We start from the raw sequence: 25383 nt of genomic DNA on the forward strand, positions 1-25383 counted from the left end.
GGCTCACTGCTAGGTGTTACAGTTCCTGCAGGGGGGAGGTGTGAAGCACCTCCACCCAGAGCAGGCTTTTGTTTCTGTCCTCAGAGAGCACAAAGGCCCTCACCACACGGGGTCAGAAGCTTGTCTCTCAGAAGCAGGCTGGCACAGACCAGTCAGTCCTGCACTGAACAATTGGGTAAAATACAGGGGGCATCCCTAAGATGCCCTCTGTGTGCATGTTTTAATAAATCCAACACTGGCATCAGTGTGCGTTTATTATTCTGAGAACTTTGATACCAAACTTCCCAGTATTCAGTGTAGCCATTATGGAGCTGTGGAGTTCGTTTTTGACAAATTCCCAGACCATATACTTAATATGGCCACAACTGTACTTACAATGTCTAAGAATAGACTTGGACACTATAGGGGCATATTGCTCATGCTGCTATGTCCTCACCTGTGGTATAGTGCACCCTGCCTTACGGCTGTAAGGCCTACTAGAGGGGTGACTTTCCTATGCCACAGGCAGGGGATCCCATGTCGACTTTGCCTTTTTCTCCCCACCAACACACACAATCTGCAATGGCAGTGTGCATGTGTTAGGTGAGGGGTCCCTTAGGGTGGCACAACATATGCTGCAGCCCTAAGGGACCTTCCCTGGTCACAGGGCCCTTGGTACCATTGGTACCTTTTACCAGGGGCTTATCTGTGTGCCAGAGGTGTGCCAATTGTGGAAACAATGGTACATTTTAGATGAAGGAACACTGGTGCTAGGGCCTGGTTAGCAGGGTCCCAGCACACTTCTCCGTCAAGTCAGCATCAGTATCTGGCAAAAAGTGGGGGGTAACTGCAACAGGGAGCCATTTCCTTACACTTATGGTTAGCCTTAGTAAATTATCTTACCTCCAGTCAACATAAATACCTTTTTCTGCATTAAAACAGACAAACAAGCTTGAGCTTTGGGGAAAGAACTTACTCTTACCATCCTTTAAGAAAGAAAGTAGTTAACAGAGCAGCAACATTTTATTTGGTCTTGCATGAGAAGAATATTTTCAGCAAACGATCCCATGCATGGATGGTCATAAACAAATATGATATGATGAAGCCTGTCCATTATTTAACCCAGACATTTTCACCTTTTATCACGCGAAAACTGATGGCGCTACTCTTTGGCAACATTCCAGCCCTAGCAGACTTGCCACATTGGAAGCATAAGGGCCCAACAAATTGCAGAATATGTGGATCTGGAAAAGAGGATCTTATACATCCAATACGCATCTGTCCCATGATAAAGAAAGCCAGGGTTGCTTTATTGAAAAAAAAAATCTTGGCTAGAAGGGTTAGTTCATGTAGGTCAGCAACTATTTGAAGTATCAACCCAGACGACACTAGAGTGAATTGCAAATTGTTAAAATTCCTCCAGCGGCATGCAGTTGCGGTGACCATGAAACCGAACCTGGATCAGCTCGCACCCTCAGCACTGCAGAACTAGTTGAATGGCGACCGCAGGGTGCTGCTAAAACTGTGGAATTTGAATCAGTAAGAACTGGACACTTGGCCCAGTAGTGGCTAATAAGCGGTGGTTAGGAGGAAAATGAAGTAGCATGGACCGGTGGCTTGAATACAGTTTCACTTTACCTGCAAACGGAGTGAGGTCAGGAGCTATATTGGGCCATGAAAGATCCTGGACTGGTTATTTGGACTCCACTTTAGACAGCAACATCTGATTTACAGGACAAATAACATAATAACGAGGTGTTCGGTGGCATGTGTAGCTGCAGATACACATGCTGTGCATAGTCCGCCGTCTGGTGTTGGGTCGGAGTGTTACAAGTTGTTTTTAACGAGGTTTATCTGGCTATACTAGGCTATTTTTTAAGATAAGGAAAAAGTAAGATTTTTAGAACTGTATTCTTTTAACAGTCTAAACAAATGCATCTGATTTAGTTTTATATTTATTGAAATGGTGTGCAACGGTTTTTAATTAACTATGTAAATAAACTTGATTTGATTACTTGCATTTGAAGTGAAATAAAGACTTTCTCCAGTGGCAAGCTATGCACAGCTTTTACAGTTATAGTAGTTTAGGCAGGTTGATACAACATGTATGGGTTTACTGCCAAAAGTTGATTTGTTTGAATGCCAGCTATTCAGTTTCTCTGCTATTTTATTTCTTAATTGGCAGCTCCTGCTGGGCATTCTTTGTGTATTCTGAGTGATGAATGTGTTATATGACAATACATTGAGAAACAAGACTATGCTTAAAATGGCATTTCTGTATGGTAGTAATTTGGTTTATTAATAGAATGATTTTGCAAAGAAATCATCAAAATAGAATCTTGAAGCAGCTTGCAACCAAACATACTTTCAAGGTAACAAGAATTCTAGAGACTAAATTACAACATCTTTATGAATTGCCACTTTCTAAAATGTGCAGGAAGCTCATCTGGAAGTAGGTTATTACACTATGTATGATGCGGTCCTCAAATGATGTATACCCCTTAAATATTAGCACAAACACAAGTTTACATCTTTAATTGACATTACTCACTGAATTGTTAGCAACATGTAATTCTCAGGTTTGTGGATATTGATTTGCCTCATTAATTTGTTTTATAAACCAGTGCCAAATGCATACACATCAAGTGTACTTTAAAAACAGTCTGCATCTTTATCTTGTTTTCCATTCCAGTGTGATGTTCCAGAGGGTGGGCTGGTTCCCAAGTCTCTATACCGAACAACTGAAGAACTGGAGACAGAGGAGATAAAGTTATGGACTGAAACCATCTACCAATCTGCAAGTGTCTTTAAAGGTTCTCCGCATGAGGTAAAGTTAACTCCACTAGTGGCTGTTATCTAGGGTTTGTTTCATTCATTCATTCATATCACAAAACAAATTATTTGTTGCACACTCTTTCCGATAATTGACTGCCTAACTATCACAAAGGATGGTTCACTCGACTCGTGGACCATAACTTGAAATCAAGACATTCAGCTTTGAAAAAGTCTGAAGAAAACAAAGATGTACCTGCTCCTGTTTGATGTTAAACTACATCATTTTAAAGACAGTAGGAGGACAATAAATGTCATTTGTATCTTTATAAAAATTACTAGTGTTTGACTGTTGATATTTGAACTTAGAAATAATTGAGTGTACTTTTCAGTGTGCTGTATACTTATTGAAACGACTGTGTAAGCAATAATGTGTCTTGTATTTTTTAAATCTCTTATGGGATTAGTTTTTTTTAACTCTGTTGAACAATGTGGTGTCCTCTCTTGGTAGGTGGCAGGGCGAAATATCTCTAAATGTACTTTACTGAATGAGAGCAGGAGTTCAGATTTACGAAACCAACATTGCCAATATTTGTTCTCCTTTATGAACTCATATCATCTTAGTCACTGGACCTCACATAAAGTATAGCTGCTTACTTGTAATGTCTCATTGGACAGTACTTTTTACCTTCAAACCTGTAATCAACTCCCCACATGCAACGCAGGACTACTTTAGCAATCATGTAAGGCTTTGTATTTATGTTCTTAAGGAGGGGATGGTTACTCACTACAGTATTTATGCTTAGCTGTTGGTGTAGCTGTTAGATTTCATGCCAGCTAGTACTGCTGCAGAATATTATAATAGCTGAGTATGTAATTGGATCGGACACAGGGACATTTTTTTAGTTTTCATTAGGTATTGCTATGAATGCACCCTGAGAATGATCTCTGCAAGTTAGGGTAGTCGTCAGACAAAAGGAACCTTGGCACTGCATAAGCCTGTGTTAGATTATTATATATGAATATGACGTTTTCTTCATCATGGGATCGTCTCTGATGAATAAAAGTGGAATGCATGATCGTTGAACACATTTCTGAACAGATTCACAAAAAAAGCAAAAGTTTCAAGAACCAGTTAATTGAGTTCTACAGCTACATCAAAATGCTAAAAGTAGTCCTCATATTCTAAACCCCCTCCCCAAATAAAAAAAAAACCCACAAATGTTAAGGTCTGCACTCTACAGGCCTACTAATGGACATGCAAACTAAGACAGTGCATGACAGATATGGCTCTGTACAACCACCTGAATCTAGAGTCTAATAACATTCTAAACACCCTTTTACAAAAGCTTTTTATGGACTCAAGTGTAAGATGTTCTACACTTGGTGCCTAGAGAAGCAGCTGAGAATTTTCAGGACAAGAGCGTACTGCCTGATCACTTTATTAACCCAATCTGACTTTGTTATTTTAGTACATTTTGCTCCCATTACTGCTTATCATAAATGTTCTTGCCTGGTTTCATGTTCACTATTCCTATGATTGGGCTCGGAGTGTTACAAGTTGTTTTTCTTTGAAGAAGTCTTTTCGAGTCACGAGACCGAGGGACTCCTCCCTTTCGGCTCCATTGCGCATGGGCATCGACTCCATCTTAGATTGTTTTCTTTTCGCCTTCGGGTTCGGATGTGTTCCTCTTCGCTCCGTATTTCGAATCAGGAAAGTTAGCTATTTATCGGAAAATTTGATGGTATTGTTCGTGCTCGGTACCGGTCTAGTGTTAGTACATCGACACCGAAAGAAGAAGCGCTCCGGCGGCCCTTCGGGGCTTCCACTCTTTAGCGGGGCCTGGTCGGCCCGACCGCGTCAATCGTCGAAACTCATGGGCTGGACCCCCTTCCGCTTCTGCCCGAATTGCCACGCAAAGTATCCTTATACAGAACAACACTTGGTCTGTAATCTGTGTCTATCACCAGAACACAGAGAGGATACTTGCGAGGTCTGCCGGGCATTTCGATCGAAGAAGACCCTACGCGTTCGAAGAGCCAGAAGACTTCAGATGGCGTCAACACCTGCCGAACAGATCGACGTCGAGGAAGAGGAGAGATTCTCCATTCCCGAATCGGACTCGGACGACTCCGAAACTGAGCAGCCGAAGGGCCAGCAAAAAACTGTGAGTAAATCTGCCCCGGCCAAGACTCACTCCAAAATTATAAAGGCCAAGGGGATGCCACCGCCAACAGGCCATGGCTTAACCCGAAAACACGGTGACCAAACATCGGCACCGAAAAAGGCCTCCCAACAGCCGAAGACATCCGACTCTGGTCGAGATACCAGCTCCGAACCATCTCCCCACATAGAGTTCGACACCCCCAAAGTAAAAAAAGGTTTCCTCGGAGCCGAAAAAGAGCGTACCGAAACCTTCGGTGTCAAAACATGCAGCCTTGGAGCCGAAAATAGGCTCCTACACAGAAGAGCACGGACTTTCCAGCCAAATGCAAGGGCACAGATTTGAGCAGGAATTAGGTATGGGAGAGCCAGACCATACTCAAAGGATGCTGCACATCCAGAAAGAGACTGGTAAAATTCAAACTCTTCCTCCAATACAAATAAAAAGAAAGCTAGCATTCCAGGAGTCGGAAATGCAGCCAAAGGCAAAGGTGACAAGAGACAAAACACCACCAAGGTTTTCGCCACAGCCTTCACCACTGCACTCACCACAGCTGTCCCCGGTAGCAACACCCCCAATGCAGTCGCCAACACACACGGGGATGACACAAGATGACCCGGATGCATGGGACTTATATGATGCACCGGTCTCAGACAACAGTCTCGATTGCTACCCGGCAAGGCCGTCACCACCAGAGGACAGCACTGCATATATGCAGGTGTTATCAAGGGCAGCTACTTTCCATAATGTAGCAATGCATGCGGAGCTGATAGACAACTTCTTATTTAACACCTTGGCATCCACTCACAGCTCTTACCAAAGTTTGCCAATGCTCCCAGGCATACTAAAGCACGCCAAACAGGTGTTCCAGGACCTAGTGAAACGCAGAGCCATCACGCCTAGGGTGGAGAAGAAATATAAACCTCCCCCCAACAGACCCTGTGTTTATAACACAGCAACTGACACCAGATTCAGTGGTCGTGGGAGCAGCCAGAAAAAGGGCAAACTCCCAATCGTCAGGAGACGCACCACCGCCCGACAAGGAAAGTCGGAAGTTTGATGCAGCAGGCAAACGGGTGGCAGCACAGGCAGCCAATCAATGGCGGATTGCCAATTCTCAGGCTCTACTGGCTCGCTACGACAGGGCACACTGGGACGAGATGCAACATATAATACAGCACTTGCCCAAGGAACACCAAAAACTTGCCCAACAGGTTGTTGAGGAAGGACAAGCGATTTCCAACAACCAAATAAGGTCTGCAATGGACTCGGCAGACACAGCAGCACGGACAGTGAACACTGCAGTAACCATTCGCAGGCACGGATGGTTACGAAGCTCAGGTTTTAAACTGGAAATCCAGCAAGCTGTGCTAAATATGCTGTTTAACCAAGAACAATTGTTTGGGCCGGAGGTGGATACGGCAATCGAAAAGCTCAAAAAGGACACGGACACAGCCAAAGCCATGGGCGCGCTCTACTCCCTACAAAACAGAGGCACTTTTAGAAAGCCACAATTTAGAGGAGGGTTTTGTTCCCAAACCACAGAGCCTTCCACCTCACAAGCCAGACCCACATATCAGGGCCAGTACCAAAGAGGAGGTTTTCGAGGATCATACAGGGGTGGACAATTCCCAAAGGCAAGGGGGAAATTCCAAAGCCCTAAAACCCCTCAAGCCAAACTGTGACTTCAATGTCACAAACCCCCACCCCTCAACACCAGTGGGGGGGGGGAGACTTACCGCATACTACCACAACTGGGCAAACATAACTACGGATGCATGGGTCCTAGCCATTATCCAACATGGTTATTGCATAGAATTCATACATTTCCCACCAGATGTGCCCCCAAGAGCACACAATATGTCCAAACAACACTTAGACCTGTTACAACTAGACGTCCAAGCATTGTTACAAAAACAAGCAATAGAACTAGTACCCAACCATCAAAAAGGAACAGGTGTCTACTCCCTGTATTTCCTAATTCCAAAGAAGGACAAAACGTTAAGACCCATATTAGACCTCAGAACACTGAGGGCCTGATTTTAACCTTGGCGGACGGCGGAGGCCGTCCGCCAAGGTTCCGCCGCCAAATGACCGCACCGCGGTCACAAGACCGCGGCGGCCATTCTAACATTTCCTCTGGGCCGGCGGGCGCTCTCCAAAAGAGCGCCCGCCGGCCCAGAGGAAATGCCCCTGCAACGAGGACGCCGGCTTAGAATTGAGCCGGCGTAGTTGCAGGGGTGCGACGGGTGCAGTTTGCACCCGTCGCGTATTTCAGTGTCTGCATGGCAGACACTGAAATACTTTGCGGGGCCCTCTTACGGGGGCCCCTGCAGTGCCCATGCCATGGGCATGGGCACTGCAGGGGCCCCCAGGGGCCCCGCGGCACCCCCTACCGCCATCCTGTTCCTGGCGGGAGACCCGCCAGGAACAGGATGGCGGTAGGGGGTGTCAGAATACCCATGGCTGCGGAGCGTGCTCCGCAGCCATGGAGGATTCCCCCGAGCAGCGGAAAGTCGGCGGGAGACCGCCGACTTTCCGCTTCTGACCGCGGCTGAACCGCCGCGGTCAGAATGCTCGTGGGAGCACCGCCAGCCTGTTGGCGGTGCTCCTGTGGTTGGTGCCGCCAGGGTCAGAAAGACCCCCTGAATCTTTACATCAAATCAGATCACTTCCACATGGTAACACTTCAAGACGTGATTCCCTTGCTCAAAAAACAGGACTACATGTCAACATTAGATCTCAAGGATGCATATTTCCACATACCCATACATCCTTCTCACAGGAAATACTTACGGGTTGTAATTCAAGGCGTGCATTACCAATTCAAGGTGTTACCATTCGGGATAACCACAGCCCCAAGGGTATTCACAAAATGTCTTGCAGTAGTAGCCGCTCATATCAGGAGACAGCACATGCACGTATTCCCTTACTTAGACGATTGGTTAATAAAAAACAGCACTCAGCAACAGTGTCTTCTTCACACACAATACGTTATAGAAACTCTACACAAACTAGGGTTCCCTATAAATTACCAAAAATCACATCTACAACCATCCCAAAGACAGCAATACTTGGGAGCAACACTCGACACACAAAACGCAATTGCCAGTCCAAATCCACAAAGGGTACAAGCGTTCCGCAATACAATATTAAACATACAGCCAAACCAACACTACCAAGTGAGGTTTGTAATGAAACTTCTAAACATGATGTCTTCATGCATAGCCATTGTCCCAAACGCAAGACTACCCATGCGGCCCTTACAACAGTGCCTAGCAACACAATGGACACAAGCACTGGGTCAACTTCAAGATCTAATGTTGATAGACCGCCAAACACACTTCTCGCTTCAATGGTGGAATCCTATAAATTTAAACCAAGGGCGGCCATTCCAAGACCCAGTGCCTCAATACATGATCACAACAGATGCTTCCATGATGGGGAGCACACCTCAACCAGCACAATATACAGGGACAATGGAACGTTCATCAAAGGCAACTGCATATAAATCATTTACAGCTGTTAGAAGTGTTTCTAGCATTGAAAGCATTTCAACCGCTAATAGCCCACAAACACATTCTTGTCAAAACAGACAACATGACAACAATGTATTACTTAAACAAACAAGGAGGGACACACTCATCACAACTGTGTCTCTTAGCACAAAAGATTTGGCATTGGGCGATTCACAATCACATTCGCCTAATAGCACAGTATAGCCCAGGGATTCAAAACCAGTTGGCCGACAATCTCAGTTGAGATCACCAACAAACACACGAATGGGAGATTCATCCCCAGGTGCTACAAAATTACTTTCTACGCTGGGGAACACCAGAAATAGACCTATTCGCAACAAAAGAAAATGCAAAATGCCAAGACTTCGCGTCCAGGTATCCAGACCCTCAGTCCAAGGGCAATGCGTTATGGATGAGTTGGTCAGGGATATTTGCTTACGCTTTTCCCCCCTCTCCCACTCCTTCCTTATCTGGGAAACAAAGTGAGTCAAAACAAACTCAAACTAATACTAATAGCACCAACCTGGGCTCGCCAACCGTGGTACACAACACTACTGGACCTGTCAGTAGTACCTCATATCAAACTACCAAACAGACCAGATCTGTTAACTCAACACAGACAGCAGATCAGACACCTGAACCCAGCATCGCTCAATCTTGCAATCTGGCTCCTGAAGTCTTAGAGTTTGGACATTTAAACCTTACACAAGAATGTATGGAGATCATTAAGCAAGCTAGAAAACCTACTACAAGACATGTTACGCAAACAAATGGAAAAGATTTGTTTATTACTGCCATAATAATCAAATTCAACCACTACATGCTTCTGCAATAAAAATTGTAAGCTATTTATTACACTTACAAAAATCAAAACTAGCATTTTCTTCTATCAAAATACATCTCACAGCAATATCTGCCTATCTGCAGATTACACATTCAACATCACTTCTTAGAATCCCAGTCATCAAAGCATTTATGGAGGGTTTAAAAAGAATCATACCCCCGAGAACACCACCAGTCCCCTCGTGGAATGTATTCAGACCTGCTATATTAAAGCAAAAAGAGATCTACCTATTACGCCAAAGGTGCACTCCACTAGGAAGAAAGGCGCCACAATGGCCCTTCTAGGAAATATACCTATGACAGAAATCTGTAAGGCAGCCACATGGTCTACGCCTCATACATTCACAAAACATTACTGTGTAGATGTGTTAACAACACAACAAGCCACAGTAGGACAGTGTAGGAAGTTGGCTCTGTATGTACTATTTCAAAGTAAGAAATAGCATGCACAGAGTCCAAGGGTTCCCCTTAGAGGTAAGACAGTGGCAAAAAGAGATAGTCAGCACAAAAAGTACACCCTCAGCGGCACGGGGCGGCCGGGTGCAGAGTGCATGGTCCAGGCGTCTGGTTTGCAATGTAGTTCAATGGGAGACCCAGGGGTCTCTTCAGCGAAGCAGGCAGGCAAGGGGGGTGGAGGGCTCCTCTGGGTAGCCACCACCTGGGCAAGGGAGAGGGCCACCTGGGGGTCGCTCCTGCACTGGAGGTCGGTTCCTTCAGGTCCTGGGGGCTGCGGGTGCAGTGTCCTTACCAGGCGTCGGGTTCTTAGAAGCAGGCAGTCACGGTCAGGGGAAGCCTCTGGATTCTCTCTGCAGGCGTTGCTGTGGGGGTTCAGGGGGGGTCAACTCTGGCTACTCACAGGCTCGCAGTCGCTGGGGAGTCCTCCCTGTAGTGTTGGTTCTCCACAAGTCGAGCCGGGGGCGTCGGGTGCAGAGTGCAAAGTCTCACGCTTCGGGCGGGAAACATGTGTTCTTTAAAAGTTGCTTCTTGTTGCAAAGATGTTTCTTCTTTGGAGCAGAGCGGCTGTCCTCGGGAGTTCTTGGTCCTTTTAGATGCAGGGTAGTCCTCTGAGGCTTCAGAGGTTGCTAGACCCTGTGGAACGCGTCGCTGTTGCAGTTTTTCTTGAAGTGGGGAGACAGGCCGGTAGAGCTGGGGCCAAAGTAGTTGGTGTCTCCATCTTCTCTGCAGAGTTTTCAGGTTAGCAGTCCTTCTTCGTCTTAGGTTGCAGGAATCTCTCTTGCTAGGTTCTGGGAGCCCCTAAATACTCGATTTAGGGGTGTGTTTAGGTCTGGGGGGTTAGTAGCCAACGGATTTGTGCCGCCTCCCTGAGGGGAGGGGGCACATCCCTAATCCTATTGGGGGAATCTTCCATTTGTAAGATGGAGGATTTCTAAAAGTCAGAGTCACCTCAGCTCAGGACTCTTTAGGGGCTGTCCTGACTGGCCAGTGACTCCTCCATGTTTTTCTCATTATCTCCTCCGTCTTTGCCGCCAAAAGTGGGGCCGTGGCCGGAGGGGGCGGGCAACTCCACTAGCTGGAGTGCCCTGGGGTGCTGTAACAAAGGGGGTGAGCCTTTGAGGCTCACCGCCAGGTGTTACAGTTCCTGCAGGGGGAGGTAAGAAGCACCTCCACCCAGTACAGGCTTTACTAGCCACAGAGTGACAAGGGCACTCTCCCCATTTGGCCAGCAACATGTCTGGTGTGTGTCAGGCTGCTAAAACTAATCAGCCCACACTGGAAGTCGGGTATGGTTTCAGGGGGCATGTCTAAGATGCCCTCTGGGGTGTATTTTACAATAAAATGTACACTGGCATCAGTGTGCATTTATTGTGCTGAGAAGTTTGATACCAAACTTCCCAGTTTTCAGTGTAGCCATTATGGTGCTGTAGAGTTCGTGAATGACAGACTCCCAGACCATATACTCTTATGGCTACCCTGCACTTACAATGTCTAAGGTTTTGCTTAGACACTGTAGGGGCATAGTGCTCATGCACTTATGCCCTCACCTATGGTATAGTGCACCCTGCCTTAGGGCTGTAAGGCCTACTAGAGGGGTGACTTTTCTATGCCATAGGCAGTGTGAGGTTGGCATGGCACCCTGAGGGGAGTGCCATGTTGACTTAGTCATTTTCTCCCCCCCCCAGCACACACAAGCTGGCAAGCAGTGTGTCTGTGCTGAGTGAGGGGTCCCCAGGGTGGCATAAGACATGCTGCAGCCCTTAGGGACCTTCCCTGGCATCAGGGCCCTTGGTACCAGGGGTACCAGTTACAAGGGACTTACCTGGATGCCAGGGTGTGCCAATTGTGGAAACAAAGGTACAGGTTAGGGAAAGAACACTGGTGCTGGGGCCTGGTTAGCAGGCCTCAGAACACTTTCAAATCATAACTTGGCATCAGCAAAGGCAAAAAGTCAGGGGGTAACGATGCCAAGGAGGCATTTCCTTACAGACAGGCTGTATTACGAACATTATTTCAAACAACTTCAACTCCTACGGGCTAAGCCACCGCTTTTGGGGAGACAACTTCTTACTAGTCTATGCACAGCATGTGTATCTGCAGCTACACATGCCATCAAACGGAAAATGTTACTTACCCAGTGTACATCTGTTCGTGGCATGAGACGCTGCAGATTCACATGTGCCCCCACCTCCCCAGGAGCCTGTAGCCGTTGATGAAACTTGTACATTTGTAAATATATACTATTTTTATACACATTATGTACATACATACTCACTCCATTGCATGGGCACTTTTACTATATACACAACTATATATATACACCCCATCCCTTCATGTTCTGGAGCCCTCTGTATAATCTGTGCATAGTACAAATCTGCTGTTGGACAATTACCGGCTTAATAATCAACGCATGGGTGAACTGCAGGCTCTGAACTTGGTGTGTTCTCAGTTACTTATCTCTGAGAACTCGCCCTGATTTCCTCCCCAAGGTCATATCAGATATTTTCATCCACCAGTAATCCTTCACACTTTCTTCCCAATTGTCTCCTCTCTGAGGGCAATTTCCTTTATAACTTAAATATTTAAGAACTTTGGGTATTATTTAGAAACCACTTAAGATGTTAGTAGGGCTTTACTTTCTTTAAGCAAACCATAACAGAACAGCTAATGTCATGTATGATCACCTACTGTTAAAAAACAAAGCAAAAAAAAAAAAGTGGAGACAATTACCAAATAAACCTAGGGCTCGTTCAACCAGGCAAAGGCAGCAAAAGCTCCAACAATAAGGAATGCACCTATTCCAGAAGTTTGCTGGGCTGCTCTCTGGAGAACAGTTCACTTTTTCTAAACTGGATTGCATAGGTTCTGGCTTCAGAATGGATGCCCTTGTGAGTAAAGCTTCCCTCTCTAGCCTGCTCCATAATTAGGCTTACGTACACTACATTGCACTTATGTTACGGGTAGTACGGGTTCGATTTTGGAATTCTTAATGTGACAGTGTCACTTTCATAACAGCCAGTGCACCAAAGCACTGTTTACATTTTTATTTGTTCCATTTACAATGTTTTTCTGAAGTGGTGTTTTCAGTTAAATATACTTTATCATGCCAAGTAACTGAGGCCCTCATTTGGCGGTCTGTTGGCAAGACCACCACGGTTGTGGGCGCCAAAAGACCGCTCGTGTTGGCAGTATTCCGCCCACCGTATTGAGTCCACCCTGAAGACTGCCAAAATACAGCCACACATCAGACACCGCCATGACGACCTAGGGTGGGATAGGGGTGGTCTCATCACCAGCACTGCACGCCGACCACATTCTGCCCTTTAGACTACGAACCACAAATCAGCACAGCTGTCTCTGCACGGCAGAAAACCATTGGCAGTGTGAACTGCAGCATTCAAAAACACACCTCTACCAGAACACAGCACCACAATGGACAAATCAAATACCACACACCTGACACACATACACAGATCAGACACCACCACACACCACTATAAAACACCCCCCTCACACACAACCCTTTCCAACAAAAACGACATACTCTGAGAGGAGCACACAAACTAAAGACACTGCACTCGTACACCATACGCAGTATCAGACAATACAGTACATACCACACAACTGCACCATTGGCACAATACACACACACTGTCACAACATACACAACCAAGCACCCCCTACACCACCAAGCATCCTTGCACACTACACACACCCCCACTCACAACACAACCACCATGACCCGTCAAAAACAACCACGCTTCACAGACAATGAGTTGATGGTCATGGTCGATGAAATCGTCCGGGTAGAGGCACAACTGTTCGGAGCACAAGTCCAGCAAACATCCCAAGTCAGGAAAATGGGGTTATGGCTGAGAATCGTTGACAGGGTCAACTCAGCGGGTAACCATCCACGCACAAGGGAGGAGATCCAGAAGAGGTGGCACATCCTATGGGGGAAAGTGCGTTCTATGGCATCCAGATACCAAATTGCCGTGATGAAGAATGGCGGTGAGCCCCCACCTCCTCCTCCAGAGTTCGTATCGTGGGAGGAGAAGGTCCTGGACATTCTGCATCCTGAAGGCCTGACAGGAATACCCAGAGGACTGGACTCTGGTAAGTAACTTATACTGCCCTAGCACAAATTCTTCTGGTCCAGCATGCTACCTCACCACCCTGTCACCCTATCTTCCACTACACCACCCACACAGTCACCTAAAGCCCCTCCCCTGCATACCACACCACCACCCAGCCACAATGCCCAGACAGTCCCTGCCCAGTGCACGAACAGCACTGCCAAAAACCATTCACTACAACTCCCACAATGCACCTGTGCATCCAAATGAAAAGCTGGTAGGTCCACGTCACAGTGCAACATCTGCATGTACAAATATCGCTCCTGCAACACCAGCAGGATGCTACGACTGAGGACCTATACATGGCAATGACAGCAAATGCAGTCCTCATTCATCAACCCTCGATGGAAGATGGTAAACATTTCACTGTTTATTACCCACAAACAATGTCTGCAGTGCTTCAGCAGTCATTGCCATAAATGGTAATCAAGTCAAACCATTGTATGCATCAGACAAAGAGACCAACATTCACACCTCCACATTGTGGTACACTCCCATTTAATTCACAGGTACCCCTGCCACTGCCACCATGGGGAGGATGCCAGAGACAGACAGCCCTCCCTAGGATAAAGGCCCCAGTGAGGACAACACCTCAAGATGTCTGGACGTTGACAACTTACCTGGCCCATCTGGGACACCCGGTCAGTCCACCAGTCCCACATCCAACCTCTCCCCCCCACCCCCAACCTGTGACATCAACATCACAGCCAAACCTGTGTCCCAAGGACTGGTCACGCAGTAGTGTGCCCTACAGTACAGGAACCTGAGTCAACCCCTCACACCTAAGACAATGAAAGTCCTGTGAGAGGGCACAGACATGTGGTCAGAGACCGTGGGAGGGCACCTGTGGGCCAGGGGATGGGGGACCCCAAGGGGCTCGACTGGCCAGGAAAACGTCTCCCAAGTCCTGGAAGCATTCCTGCACTCCCAGAGCGAGATGGGCTAAATACTCACTATTCTGAAGGAAAATCAAAGGCTGCAGAGGGAGTTCCACCAGGAGGCTATGCAGCAGTGGCAGGCACACAATGCCACCATGACCTCCATTGTAGGGGTGCCCAAGGAGCTCACCACCATCCTGCGTGCTTTCTCCACCAACCAACTGGCCCCTTGCACTAGCCAGATACCAACAGAGCCATCAGCCTCGGCTAGTGGAATGGAGGCCCTGCCAGAGGAACCACAGGCCACTGGCACCCCACCCTCTGTAGCTAAGGACCCCAACCCCCTCCCCCCACCCCCACTGCTGCAAATGTGGTCCATCCAGACATCCTGCAGGAGCAGATGCCAAGGTTAAATCCACTGCCAGGAAGTGACCCTCTCCTGAACATTCTCCCTTATGTGCCACTGAGACAATCTGTTGGCTGTTCAATTTCATGTCTCCACTTTCACATGGCCCTTGGATACTGGACCTATACTACCTACAGCTAGACCACCTACTTTGCTGATTAATCCAACTGTGGCTCCACTCATCAACTGTTTGACACATTGTGCAGAACAAAACACCATAGAAAACAGGAACTGCCATCTCGTCTTTATTGTAAAATGTACGGATGTAAATCCTATTAGAATGTAATGTGTGCTTATTCTCCTTCACCAAAAGTCTGTTACATGGACAGCAGAGGGAGGCTTTCCGTGCAGGTGACACAGTACATCAGACATGTTCCAAATTCCAGTGGCAAGGTAGTCACTAGTCCAGCAACACACCAGAGTAGGTCCACATATCCCGCCTACAAAAAAACCAAGGCAGGGACTCACATCAGGATAGTAGGCATGGTGGGAGTCACAGCACATATGCTGTATATTGTGGTCGTTCCCAGTGTGGATTGTCAGCAACACAGGGGAAAAGAGAAGACAATGTCACATCCACAATCTCAGGAATCACATGACCTTTACACATTACCTCACTGCTGACATGGGGTAAAAACTACACATACCACTGTTAAGAAAGGCCAGTGTCCATGAACGCCAGTCAAGATGTTAGGATAGAGAGTGATGCACACTACACAATCTATAGTTGGGAAAGCATCTACACAGGAGATTCCAGAACAAATAACACAACACATGCCTGAACTTAGAGGAAATGTCAACCTAGCAACCTGCATTGCCCACACGTCAGAGAGATGACATCAGTAACGTACCTCCTGATGGGCAATCTGCCTCCCACCCCAAGTCACACAGAGGGATAGGTACACTGAACATCTCCACTGATGTACCTGACCAGGAGGAGCACTGTCAGAAGGCAATTTGGAAATGAGACATGTGACAATACACACAGAACATACCTGTATGTTACCGGAAGTAAAGAATGATCAACCCAATCTTAGAATCAGCTGCCTCCTCCTCATCAGCCAGTAATGGAATCTGACGTCTCAGGGCCAGATAAGTGTAGCATGCAGCAGGCAACTATGATCTGGCATACCTTTAGTGGAGTGTAGAAGAGGGCACCTCCAGAGACGTGGAGGCAACTAAATCTGGCCTTCAGGAGGCCAAAAGTTTTTTCAATAACACGCCTCGCCGTGCTGTGGGCTTCTTGAAATGGTGTTCCCCATCCGTGGTAGGGTATCTTACTGGTGCCAGCAACCAGGGAAGGGTAGGATAGCCAGCCACCTGTGTGCTCAAAGGTAGGAGCTGTCACAATACTAGTAGCGGCACAGGGCAGAATGGGACGACAGTTGGCATTACAGTGACGCACATCCTAATGCATACGTACCAATGAGCCAGGCTCTCTTTCTCTCCCCCTGTAGTTGTGCCATCATGTGTGGAACATTGCTGTTCCTCAGAATGAAGGAGTCCTGCTCAGATCCTGGATACTTGGCAGTCACTTGGGAGATGTACTGGTCCGCGAGACACACCACCTGTACATAGATGGAGTTGTAGTTTTTCCTGTTCCTGTAGATTTCTTAATTGATCCTGGGAGGGACCAAAGCAATGTGGGTGCTGTCTATGGCCCTTGTCACATGACTGATGCGTCCAATATGATAGAAGTCAGCCTTAACAGTAGGCAGATCCACACATTGGGGAAACCGGATGTAGCTGTCCAGGTGTTTCAGTAAGCAGACAGTACATCTGTAAACACAACACTGAACATTGGCTGTGACATCCCTGCTGCCAAGCCCAGTGTGATCTGGAATGAGCCTGAGGCAAGGAAGTGTAGCACAGACAAAACCTGTTCTGTGTGGGTGGGATGGCGTAGGGATTAGGTATGGCAGGCAGTAGATCTGGATCCAACTGGGTACATAGATCCAATATGGAATGACGATAGGTCTGGATGATGTCTCTCCTCCAGGGTAGCAATGTCCAGTAGGAGGCGATACGCTGGTGCATGTTTCATTATCCCCAATACAGGGTATCAAGCAGAGAGAGGAGAGAATGTACAATTTGATTAGCACTCTACACATCCTAGCCGACAAGATCCTTGTTGCACACAACAAACACTGTAGACATGACCCAAAAGTTGCCACATACCTTATTGGACATGTAGACTGGTCATGTAAACCAACTTTGCTGACCATTGCAGGCCCTGACCAACAGCATGTCAACCACACATAACATGTCTAATGTTCCATGTGAAAGCTGCATATTGCCCCAGCATGGACCACGTATGTACTAATGCCATTCCCTTTTATGGTTACACTTCCTATGAGGCACCGAGCTGCTGGACATGCACTGGAATTGACATCTGCCCATCGTACACTACTGTGGCGTGAATATCACGTGTATGGGCCCAGTCATGATGGCAGAACATAGGCCTACACAGCTTTGGTAACATATGTCTAGCATGGCACACTTATTTTTCCTTTAAAAACCATTAAATGTGCCTAAAATGGCAGCCGCCGGTCCCGCATGCACTGGACAGATGGAAATGACCTAATTCCGCTGACGTATGCCGTCATGACAGTAGGCGATCACAACCGCTGTGCAACTCCCGATTGAATAACATTGCTGCCTATGGGATACTGGGGCCAGTAATGATCGCCGCCGGCGGTGACTTTCATGAACATGGTGGCCGTGACTGCCATATTCTGGTACCTAGCTCACTTGACTCCTGACACTCTCACAAGCAAGAACTTCACGACGTGAGCTGCTGTGTACTGTCTCTGGTGCCACCATGCCATGTCCTGCAGGTGATAGGGCCCCAGCCTTCACCCAGGAGGAGCTGGAGAAGCTTGTGGATGGGGTCCTACCCCTGTATGTACAGCGGTATGTGGCACAAGAGGAGCTGGTGAGCCCAATGCCATCATCCTTTGAGATAGGGGTGTGTGTGTGAAGGTGAAAGGTGTTGTCACACTGGACAGAGAAGCGTCTGTACCATGACGATAGGTTTGTGTGGGCATGTGGTGTGTTTGTGTGTAGCCCACTGCTGTTGCTGTGGTGCCACTCTACATGACCTTCTCCTACTATATGTGTCACCCATGCAGGTCAGCACCCATCAGAAGAAGGGAATTTCATTTGTCATTGCCAACCAAGTGCGGACCATAAGGGTCCAGGCCCGGCAGAGCACCTACTGCAGAAAGCGGTAGGAGGACCTGAGACGCTGGGCTTGGAAAACTGCAGAGGTCCAGCTGGAGACGTCCTCCCAACAAGGGAGGGGTGCCTGTCGGACCCTGTAACCCCGCCCCTCCCCCTCCCCCCCAATTGGCCTGCATTTTGGTGGTGGCCTACCGTGAGGTTGATAGGCGCTTGAGGGCAGCACAGCAGCCACAAGCAGGTAAGTATTGACTGTTACCTCGCACATGACAGGCCTTGGTTGGGATTGGGTGGCTTACTAGTGGCAAGGTCTGCTTGTGATCAGTGGTACAGCCAAACTGACAATGGGCATCAGTCACCCTGGCAGGCTCACTATCGTTGATGTGTGACAATACTATGCTGTCAGTGGATGTACTATTCAGATTTCCCATGCTTGGGTGGGTCTGGACACCCTAAGCATTGTGAGTGACCAGCTCCATCCATCTGCATCAGTGTATAAGAGGTGTTAGTGAAATCCCATTAGTAGTTGTCTTCTGCAATAACTGAGAGAATCTGGATATTGTACTGTAGGTGCCATTAACTGATTGTGGGGGCTTATTTCACAGTTCCACCTCATGAAGGGCATCAATGGGACCGGAGTATTGTAATGATAGCTGACTATGCAGTCATATGTTAACTTCAGAGTGTAGGAAATGTACAGGGAAACAACAATGGGATACTTCTACATGTGATTCAATGAGGGCAGCTTGCCCAGCAAAACCGTTTTTGGAACCAATCATTGTCTTGAATTGCCATTCCTTCAATGGAATGGTATTAGATGTGGTAATTCCCCTGGGAGGTCCCTGATGATTCACCATTGTGTTTACATGTCATGTATGACATGGCCCTGGTAGTTACAATGCTGCCATGCAGTCCCACAGCCTTCATCATGTCATTATGTCAACTTGTGTGCACATCTGTTGTTACCATTACAGCTTGCATTGGGCAATAGGTAGTAACAGACATGGGGTGCAATTGTAATGGCATGCCCTGCCATGATGTGTTATGTCAGAGATGTACATGCTGATATGTGTCTATGGGAGGTATGTTTTGACCCATATCCACCATCGTTCTCTCTTTACCCTTCCCTCTCTTTGTTTACATCAGCATAATCAGGCAGAGGAGAAGATACACAGGCGGGTGGGGAAGCACCAACCCACTGGACCCAGGAGGCTAATACCAGTGAGGCCGAGAAACCCAGTGAGACGGAGGGCAAGGCGAGTGCCACGAGGGAGACCGGATCAAGCACATCATCTTCAGATTCCTCCTCTGATGGACACTCCCTGGCGGTGGTGGACCCTTCTGGGACCACCCCCAGCAACATCATTGTCCGCCACCCCCCTACTATCACCGCCCTCTCTGTAGCTCCCAACCCAGTTGCCCGTGCCCGCTCACCCAAGAGGGTGGACGTCTCCTTTGTCACAGGCACCTCTTCCCCTGCCCCAGTCAGCCCTGCGCCCTCAGTGAGAACGCTATTGACCTCCTGAGGTCCATCTCTGTAGGTCAGTCCGCCATTGTGAATCCCATCCAGAGACTGGCAGCTCAAGTCCAACAGAGCAATACATTCTTAGAAGGCATTCACGGTGCCCTGGCTGGCCTGCAGAGATCCTTTTGAGATCCTTTTGAGGCTATGGCCTCACCACTGACAGCAGCCAGTGTCCATTTGTCCCACCTCCACCTACCTCTTCCCAAACCGCTCTCTTCACACCCATCCAGATCACACATTCATACAGGTATTCATCTACCTCAACAGACACTGATTCGCAGTGACAAACCCAGCCACCACAACACTCACCACAGGCATGCATACAGACAAAACCCACCTGCACACACAACAACATCCACTCCCTACACTGACTCCCACAACACCATCTTTCACAGATCCTACAACACTCACACCTGCTGGCATGACTCCAACACTCCCTGTTCGAGCCACTTGTACCATCATACCCACAGTCAGCATAATAACAGACCCTCATACATCCATACCATTCACCACATGCGCACTCACCACAACCACCAACACACTCACATGCAGCACATCATCCATACCTGCAGCCACCAACCCAGCAGTCACCCATCCATCATGGCATCACCCAGCACCTCCTCCCAAGATACCTAAACGCCAGCACTCTCCACCGAACAGACACCCAGGACACACATTCAATCCACGCATGCACCTGCATTCAAGACACTGACAAGAACACATCTTACTCCCACTCCCAAACGCTTTTCCCATGACCACTCTTGTGTCCCTACGAAACATTTCCTTTGAGTTTCCTCTGCTCCCTACCCCATGGTTCCCCGAAGCGGCCTGTGTCCCCCCGCAAGTCCAGTCCTTTCACCTCCCAGTCCTCCCCTGTCACCGCTGGTGTTGCCCAAGCTCCCCCCCCCCCACCCCCCCCTTCTAAGAAGTTCCCCACCCAAGGTGCCACCTCCCAAGGCAAAAGCTAAGGTGGCTTCCAATCATCCCAAACCCAAGGCCCCTCAACCCAAACCAAAGGAGCCCTCTCCCCAAACCTTCATTTCCCTCCTCCCCCCCAAAACAAAAACATCCCTGAGGAGCCTGCCTGTCCCCTTGATGCCTCTACAATGTGGAGGTCACTTTGCAGTCAGAAGTCAAGTTGGGGCACTGTGTTATGCCATATGTGCCATGGGCACAATTGGCAATGGACTGGCCAATGGTCTTATTTTGTGTGTAGTTTTGTGCCAAAATAATGTTAATTTATTTTATCTGGATAAACCTGCAGTTGGTATCGAAGGTGATATACTTGTCCTGCCTTTCCTTCGACATGGATGTGTTGCGTTTGTGGGATTTGGGGAGGCACTTTAGCATTGTTTTATATGTAAAATGTTTTAATACTCCTATTTAGTGTTACTGTGCAACTCCCACTTTGACGACGGGGAATGATTCAAGCATGTGAAACTATGAACAATATCAATACTAGAGAACTGAAGTTACAGCTAAGTAACTAATGTTCCTATCAAATATTGATGAAACAACTCTTCAAAGTAAGCATAGGGGGATGGTGATGAATTAGGTCCAAGTGTTTCTCTTCTTTTGGCAGTCGCAGGTTAGGCATTAGCTTTTACCATTTACATTATCTTTGCTCCAATTGTAAATCCCACAGGGCTCTGCTCTTTCACCCATGTTATACACTTGCTATTTTTGCCCTGTTTTTTGGACTCATTTACACAGTTACGTGCCAGGCTTTGAGCAAGGGTGATGGTCTTGTTTTCCATCAGCAGAAAATTGTTGATTATTGACTGCAGACCAGATTGTGCTTCACAAGGGCACTCAGTAAGAATTCCATATTTTAATAGAGCCTGCCTGAGGACCTTTCATCCCAATCAAACACACTTTAGAATTCTGTTCCTGATAATATTTTAAAAAATGCAAACCTAATAACTTTTGTTAATTGGTGAGAAATACACCAACCTGTGAAATAATGAATTGTTTTCTTTTGTCTTCTTTCTTTTTTATTACAATGTGCGATCCAGTTGTGGCAGGAATGTATTCATTAATGCATATATTTCGTCACACATAAAAGCTTAATAAATGTGTCCTTCAAGCATATTTTCTTTTATTTGAAATTTCACAATGAAAATAAGTTTTGAAAAATGGGTTTCATAGTCCCTACAATGCTATGCATTCTACTGTACATTAATTATGAGAGCATCTTGAGGAGAAAGGGGTTAGCGGGTAATCATATGCCTTAATGCAGTCTGTCAGTGGTTCTATGTATGGTTATAATACATAATTGTATAAGAGACGTTCTGCTATTGGGAAAGGCTGCAACACATGATGATTTACATGTGCATAGTAGAGGAACTGTAAGATTGCTGGAACTTTGCATTGGATAAAGAAGGGTAATGGCATTAGGTACAGTTTTATTACATAGCTTTCCTCTTGGTGCATCTTCGTGTGTGCAGGATCTTAGATCATGTTTAAAAAAAAAAAAAAGTTTATTAATACACAATTACTTCTTCTAAAAAAGCCATTTTAAAAAGAATATATGATATAACTTTGAAAGCCGGTCACAAATTTATATCTCATCTATTGGTCTTTAAAAAGACCAAGTTGAAATAAATCAAGAAACTATTTTCCAGAATAGTAGCAAGAAAGATTCCCCTCACAAACCTTTTTTAAATACCCGAATGTAAAATGGCAAAAATGTAGAACGGCCACAGCCTCTAAAAGACTGTAAAATGGAGACTTTAATATGTTCTTTAAAAACGCCTATTCTTCTGGTGCCCCATCATACTCTGCCAGTGGCAGCAAGAACATTTATTTTTCTACCTCCTTTGGAACACTTGACTTGGCCTTTTAGGCTATTGTTATAGTCAAAATCCTTTCAAAACTTTACGTTTCAACAACTCTCTTGACACATTTGCATGTTACTTCTTTGCGTTTAAACACATTTCTGAATGGAAAATGTTTTATCCTCACCAAAATGCTTTTACTGTTTGTGAAGTGCCCTTTCTGTGGGGAAAACCATACTAACACAACCTGCGCATTATCTACCTACCATATTTCCATCTTTGTTACTAGTGGAAGCACTACCTTACCTTTTTCGAGAGGACCATGAATCAGAGCAAAGGAGTCATGGTCTAGAAGAAAGAGGGTGCTAGGAATCTATATCAGAAGTTTCCGGCAGGTGAGACCAATGGGCTTTCTCTTCCTCAGCTGGGCCCATTATTTCTGAGGTCTTTCAAATAGGGAGATTTAAGAATCAACATTAGTGCACCAAAATGACGACAGTGCATTTGCCCATGTTGATTTTGGTACCTAATCCTGTTTGTTGATGCTTTCAGGATAAGTGACATTTTCCTGTTTGAATATTCAAAGACATATTAGCCTAACCCAGAAGTAACGCAGTTTGCTCTGATTTGTTTTTTCTTTCTTCAACTTCCCCACCAACCAACAGTATCAGCTCACCCTGAGTGTCTGACTCCTGCCATGAAGCATACACCTGCTTCGAGACACCTCCCTCCACCAAGAAATACTCCTTTTCGCATATGATATCTTACACTGAGAGTCTCTGTCGCTCTGTTTCTCTCTCTCCTCTCTCCATTCCGATCAATCCAGGGCAAAACACTCTACATGATAATCACACACTTTTCCTATCCATCTTCTACTAGTGTCAGAAGGTACTCTCAAATTGTCATGATTCTCCACCATCATGCTTACCTCCATTGCTTTTCATGAAGTGCTTACCAGTGTGACAGAAGCTCTTGGTCCCTTTCATTTTCAGGACGCTGCACCATTGAAATTCAGTATAACGTGTGTTGTTGTGTTCATCTTCCATTACAGTAAAAGTGGCCTGTTCTAGCCTGTAGAAGTAGTACAGACTGCCAGAGCAAAGATTATTTTTCTGACTGGCTAAAGTACAACATGCTGCCATTCTTTTACTCTAAGATTTCTCCCAGGCAAGCAGAGCAAGAAACTGGGTACAGTGGAGAGAATAGTATGTGGTACTTCTGCTCTGACAGTAGTGAAGGGTGATGGTCCTTATGAGACAATATGACCACCTGCTATATAACTTCCTGCAGCAGTTTGCAGAGCACCTTCCTAAGGCCAGGCATGTAGATTTCCAAGTGGGCATGATGGTCTCAAACCAGATTGAGAGAGATTGGGTTATTGGTAGAGGGGTATAATGTACTTACACCTTGTCAGGGTGAATCATTAAAGTCATTAATTAAATCTGTGCTCCACCCCTGGTAGCTATGGAATAGAGCAAACAGGCTTAACTTAGTGACAAAGTGTAAAATATTCATCAAGTTGAAATGCAAAACAATGAATGTCCTCCAAATGAATTAGAGCAATACAGACAAATGCAATAGACCAAATGACACCAAATTGACCAAAGGCCAAAAAGAGGAACTGGAGATATGACTTTTTAATGTTTTAGGTAAAAATTAGCACCAAGAACCTCAAAGTGCCAATGATAGTGGGTAACTGTGGTAGGAGAGGACGTAGGCACAATTTGAAGCTGACTGCATTGTGGTTTAGGTCAGATATACTAACCAGCTTTTTCCTGGTCAAAGATTTTACCTTCTGAATTTGGTCCTGTCAGTTCAAATCCACAACAGGAGTACATTTCAAACCTCTCCCTGCCCCCAGGACCTTAGGGGAGGCAAATAGAAACTCACAGGGTGGCAGGCAAAGTCCAGTGCTGCAGGTCCAGTTGCCACTAGTTGGCTAGGCAGTTCCAGTAAAAGGCCTCTTGTAGCTTGCTGTGTCCCTTTAGCTTAACAAGTGGTCAGCCTCATAACTGCCTGTTAAATCTTTGGAGTCTAATTGTTTGTCTTGGATATGAGGGAGAGAAAGTAGTTCGATCACGCTGAAGTATATCAGCAGTCGTGCAATTATCCCGGTAACGGGATCCGTGTCCAAGGCGGTACCAAACCACCCCAAGGCGGGACAAATGTAAAGCATTTACCAATGACATCAAGTGATTTTTGAAAAGCAAGACCTCGAAAGAAAGTGATGAGTGTGGTTAAAAACACAATACTTGCAACAGGTCAAAGCGCTTGGCCCCTGCCAAGTGTCTGCTAACATTTGCCTGTGACGGATGGAGTGTCTTTCAAGTGTGTCCCAAGTGTACTATGAAAAACCGCAGCAGACTTGTCAAGCAGGATGTGACATTCAAACAGGATATGACACTTTAATGTCAAAGAGGACCCTCTCAGCCTTTCCTATATATTGTTTTCAGGTTTACTCTAGGTCAACTCTGCCCATTCAGATCAGCCTATTTTTTGCTTCTAGGAGCAGTCCAATCCTCACCAAATGGGAGCCTTCAGCTACCAGATGACTGTTAAAAAGCACTGAACAGCCTTTGAAGCTTTAGGCAGGCAAAACATAACTTTTGTGTGATAGTCAAAATTCGACTTTACCATTAAATTGGATTTTGATTAATGGTAAAAAGTTCTTCAAATGTGTCTCTAGCTGTTCCTAGGCTGGTTGAACATTTATTAAACTGTAAAGTGTATCGCAATGCTTTCTTCTGG

General features: G+C 46.4%; 1 protein-coding gene across 2 annotated transcripts in view; it reads left to right on the forward strand.

Moving 5' to 3' along the window:
• The window catches only part of SEC14L1 (SEC14 like lipid binding 1), a 443723-nt gene that overhangs the window by 277386 nt on the left and 140954 nt on the right, over positions 1-25383 (forward strand). For both annotated transcript variants that reach the window (XM_069200247.1, XM_069200248.1), the window contains one exon: positions 2672-2806. In XM_069200247.1, the coding sequence (XP_069056348.1) occupies positions 2672-2806 (135 nt within the window). The remainder of the gene's footprint in view (positions 1-2671; positions 2807-25383) is intronic.

The sequence above is a fragment of the Pleurodeles waltl genome, chromosome 7 (genome assembly GCF_031143425.1).
Source record: "Pleurodeles waltl isolate 20211129_DDA chromosome 7, aPleWal1.hap1.20221129, whole genome shotgun sequence".
NCBI lineage: Eukaryota > Metazoa > Chordata > Amphibia > Caudata > Salamandridae > Pleurodeles > Pleurodeles waltl.